Source organism: Perkinsus marinus, assembly GCF_000006405.1.
Source record: "Perkinsus marinus ATCC 50983 genomic scaffold scf_1104296933136, whole genome shotgun sequence".
NCBI classification, from domain to species: Eukaryota; Perkinsozoa; order Perkinsida; family Perkinsidae; genus Perkinsus; species Perkinsus marinus.
The window spans coordinates 1-1,041 of record NW_003215240.1 but is presented as its reverse complement, the minus strand read 5'-3'; the positions used below and the strand labels follow the sequence as shown (position 1 = coordinate 1,041).

The 1,041-nt window shown below is 52.4% G+C and overlaps 1 protein-coding gene across 1 annotated transcript; it reads left to right on the top strand.

The window, feature by feature from the left end:
* Positions 1 to 73: 73 nt before the first annotated feature.
* Pmar_PMAR016631 (conserved hypothetical protein) lies at positions 74 to 1,015 on the top strand (the record flags this gene model as incomplete). The annotated part of the gene is made up of 1 exon (XM_002785231.1): positions 74 to 1,015. A coding segment is annotated over one exon (942 nt), but the record flags the coding sequence as incomplete, so codon positions are not given.
* Positions 1,016 to 1,041: the final 26 nt, after the last annotated feature.

Genomic DNA, 1,041 nt, shown 5'->3' with positions numbered 1-1,041 from the left:
GGGTACCACTACTGGTATGTGGATCATTATTGCCACCACTATTATCTGCCTTTATCTCGGTTGGGCTCTCGTCATGTCCATCGGTGGCGCTGATATGCCTGTTGTTGTCTCCATGTTGAACTCCTACTCCGGTTGGACTACCGTTGCCTGTGGTTTCATGCTTTCCAACACGATCCTTATCATCGCTGGTTCTCTTATTGGTTCTTCTGGTGCCATCCTTTCTTACATCATGTGCAAGGGTATGAACCGTTCCTTCACTTCAGTCATTCTTGGTGGCTTTGGTGTTGAAGAGGGTCACACCGTCGAGGTCACTGGTACCGCTACTGAGACTAATGTCGATGAGGTTGCCGAGAAGATGATTAACGGCAAGTCTGTCATCATTGTTCCCGGCTACGGCATGGCTGTTGCTCGTTGCCAGCAGACTGTCGCTGGTATCGCTGACTGCCTCCGCACTCATGGTGTCAAGGTCCAGTTTGCCATTCACCCCGTCGCTGGTCGTTTGCCGGGCCATATGAATGTGTTGTTGGCCGAGGCTAACGTCCCTTATGATATCGTCAAGGAGATGGATGAGGTCAATCCCGAGTTCCCTAGCACGGATGTGTCCCTTGTCATCGGTGCCAACGATATCGTCAACCCCATGGCCGTTGAGGATCTTTCCTCGCCCATTGGTGGCATGCCCGTTCTTGAGGTGTGGAAGGCTAAGACCTGCGTTGTCATGAAGCGTTCCATGGCCACTGGCTACTCTGGTATCGAGAATCCCTTGTTCTACAAGGAGAATACTCGTATGCTCTTCGGTAATGCTCACGAAAAGACACAGGAGTTGCTCGCCGCTCTCCAGGGTCTCGCCAAGGAGAAGAAGGTCACCACCGCTGACAACGCCTCCGCTCCCCTTCTTGCTGAGGAGAAGAAGCCCGAGCCCGAGAAAGGTAAGGAGTATCCTCCGGCTCTCAAGACCATTGGTGTACTCGATGAGACTAAGAACAGCGATGAGACTCGTGTTGCTATCGCTCCTAATGTCGTGTCCAAGTTCCGCGATATGGG